Raw genomic sequence first — 3,400 nt, forward strand, 5'->3', positions numbered from 1 at the left:
GGAGTATTTACAACGGTACTATACTTCAAAAATCCATGTGAAAAGAATAAAGAATTCACCAGCGATCGAGAAGCACCTTTTTTTCTATAAAAAAAAAGTAGAACAGCGTAAGGAAGGAGTAACTGATGGATCGACGTACATGTGTACCGTTTGTCACTGTCTGAGCTGGTTCGCTCGCTCCATCAGCCCCGAAACGGAAGCACGCGTGGTGCGTAGGTAGCGTGGAACAGAGGCCAATACCGTGAGTACGTGACGCGCCCAGCCACCACCCACCAGCAACCGCGGGCTCCCCTCAGGGCTCCTACCTGTGAACAGCTAATACCGCGACCGACCGTTTCCCATGCAAACCCCTTGAATTGAATGCGACCAAAAAGAAAGAAAGAATACTCCAACCCGCGGCTGCAGCCGCCAACCGCGCCGCGCAGCTTCGTTCGGTGCCGCTACCCACCAGCCATCCCAGATGAGATCGCGTTGCCAGTCAATTTCCAGACGGTCAGCCGTCAGCGGCGCAGCCATTTCTCTTCCTCCGGAAGCCACCACCAGCCTAGCTAGCTCCTCGCCGGAACGCGGTTTTGCTAGCAGACCCCATCCACGCTTAAAAGACGCCACCCAAACTGTTCCACACCACCAATCACAACACATTCCGAAGAGAAGAGAAACCTTCTTCCCGCCCTCGCCTTGCTTGCTCCATCCTGCACCTGAATTCTCATCGGAGGAGCTACTGGCAGACTAACATGGTGCACCACCAACGGGCGAGCCTTCTGCTGCACCACACCCAGCAGCAGGATCAGGAGGCAGCTGGAGGCAACAAGGTCGAGGAGCTCCGGTGCCGGCTGGCGGACTGCGCGTGCCACCACCGGAAGCACGGCCACGACGCGCTCCTGCTCATGCTCGCCGGCTTCGCCTTCGTCTCCTGCCTCCTCCTCGTGCTGCTCCTCCCCAGCAGCCCCTTCTCCGCCGCGATGGACGACCTCCTGCAGCTCGGCAGGTCCACGCGGTGCGACCAAGAGACGACTCCACCGGCGGCAGCGCCAGCGCCCTGCTCGGCGGTTTCCAACGGCACCATCTGCTGCGACCGCACCGCGCTGCGCACCGACGTCTGCGTCATGCGCGGGGACGTCCGCACCCAGGGCGCCACCAACTCGCTCTTCCTCCTACTCCCCGCCAACTCCACCTCCGCCGACGAGCGCATCCGCCCCTACACCCGCAAGTGGGAGTCCAGCGTGATGAGCACCATCGACGAGCTCCGCCTCCGCACCGTGCCCGAAGCCTCGCGCTGCGACGTCCGGCACGACGTCCCCGCCGTCATCTTCTCCACCGGCGGCTACACCGGCAACGTCTACCACGAGTTCAACGACGGCATCATCCCGCTCTACATCACCGCGCGGCGGTACAACAGGAAGGTGGTCTTCGTCATGCTCGAGTACCACGACTGGTGGATCACCAAGTACGGCCACGTCCTGGACCAGCTCTCCGACCACGCGCCCATCGACTTCGCCAGCGACAACCGGACCCACTGCTTCCCGGAGGCCGTCGTGGGGCTGCGCATCCACGACGAGCTCGCCGTCGACGCGTCGCGGATGCCGGGGAGCGAGAGCATCCAGGACTTCCGCCAGATGCTCGACGAAGCGCACCGCGGCCGCGTCGAGGCCATCATCCAGGAGGAAAAGGAAAAGACCAAGGCGGCCGCGGCCCCAGCGGTCGGGAGCGACGACAAGCCGCGGCTGGTGATCGTGTCGCGGAACGGGTCCCGCGCGATCGAGAACGAGGCCGAGCTGGCCCGCGCGGCGAGGAGGGCCGGGTTCCGCGTGGACCTGCTGCGGCCGCGCCCGGACACGGAGCTCGCGCAGATGTACCGCGTCCTCAACGGGTCCGACGTGATGGTCGGCGTGCACGGCGCCGCCATGACCCACTTTCTCTTCATGCGTCCGGGCTCCGTCTTCATCCAGGTGGTGCCGCTCGGCACCGACTGGGCCGCCGAGAACTACTACGGCGAGCCCGCGCGCCGGCTCGGCCTGCGCTACATCCCCTACAAGATCCTCCCGTCCGAGAGCTCGCTGTACCGGCAGTACGCCAGGGACGACCCCGTGCTCACTGACCCTGCCGCCGTGAACGCCAAGGGGTGGCAGGTCACCAAGAAGGTCTACCTGGACGGGCAGAATGTGCGCCTGGACATGGCGCGCTTCCGGCGCCGGCTGCGCGAGGCCTACGGTCACTGGGCGGCGCAGAGGCTGGGTCAACCACTGTAACATGGGTGTGTGAATACCGCGTTTTTCTTCTTTTTTTTTTTTGGACAGAGGATGAATACTGTACAGACAAATTCTTTTTTAATACAGACAAATTCTTTTGTTGTTTACAACGCTGGCTGCACTAGTTTTTGCATGTACGAGATCTTCTCACATGTGAGGCGGAATAGAGACGTTGTGGTGTGGTGCACAAAATGAATGGAGACACATAGCTAAAGTTTTTTTTTTTTTTTGAAACAAGACAAAAAAAATTGTTCAGTAATTATGTATTTTGCAAAAGAATTACTCCGTGGGTGTTACAGAAACAAAACTGAACCAGGTGTTGAACTCTTGTTCAATATGAAGTGATCAGGGTTAGCAATTCCCACGGCGTCTCATTCAAGAAAAATAGTTGTGTGATTGTGTCCATTCAGCAGAGAAGTTTCCATGGCTTCGAAGCATGTTACCTGTGCTAATTCATTGCCAAAGAATCTATAGTGCTAACTGCTCTGTTGACATTCGTTAACACGCTAACTCGCTGTTAGAGACATCTGAACCATCTGCCGGTGCTTCCTAGTACTCGTTGAGTTGGAGATTAGGCGTGTCGTCCATGTAGTAAAGCCAGCATGGACGACATCAAAATTAGAAAAACAAGGGTCTACATTCGGGTCTATTCTCATGTTCATGGGAAGCTTCATGTAGATTCTTAGTCGTTACCAAAGTTGAAAGTGCCTGCTGGTCTAGGTTTTATTGTTCTAGATGTAGCACCTGCACAGGCACATGATGCGGACGTGTTATCAGAAATTTCAGATGGCAACTTTTCTTGCTAGGGAGTCTTTCTTCTCAGCAAGCAACCAGGAAAAATAAATTATGGGACGAGTACTGAGCCGTACATGGACGAATTTCATGAAAGGAAAATGAACATTATACTACCTCTGTTTTAAAATATAAGCCCTCTTTTTAGATCAATAATATGCCAAATTTCCTATATGGGCAATGAATATTGCATTGTGTGTAAATTTATTGCTAATATAGATAAATGTTTGTATGGAGTATTTTGAAATTATAGTAATTTGTGGCATGAAGTATGCTTTTAGTTGTATATCTATGCTGTTACGGTTGCCTTCTTCGATTATTGCGACCTGGATATATGAAAATGAATTAGTGCTAGGAGG

General features: G+C 55.2%; 1 protein-coding gene across 1 annotated transcript; it reads left to right on the plus strand.

The window, feature by feature from the left end:
• The first annotated feature begins 639 nt into the window (after positions 1-639).
• LOC124688131 (xylan glycosyltransferase MUCI21-like) lies at positions 640-2,356 on the plus strand. Its single transcript, XM_047221845.1, has one exon. The coding sequence runs from the start codon at positions 735-737 to the stop codon at positions 2,247-2,249; it is 1,515 nt and encodes a 504-aa protein (XP_047077801.1). The 5' UTR covers positions 640-734; the 3' UTR covers positions 2,250-2,356.
• Positions 2,357-3,400: the final 1,044 nt, after the last annotated feature.

Source organism: Lolium rigidum, chromosome 2, assembly GCF_022539505.1.
Source record: "Lolium rigidum isolate FL_2022 chromosome 2, APGP_CSIRO_Lrig_0.1, whole genome shotgun sequence".
NCBI lineage: Eukaryota > Viridiplantae > Streptophyta > Magnoliopsida > Poales > Poaceae > Lolium > Lolium rigidum.

Coding starts and splice junctions, on each gene's coding strand:
- LOC124688131 (XM_047221845.1), top strand. CDS start 735: ATGGTGCACCACCAACGGGCGAGCCTTCTGCTGCACCACACCCAGCAG.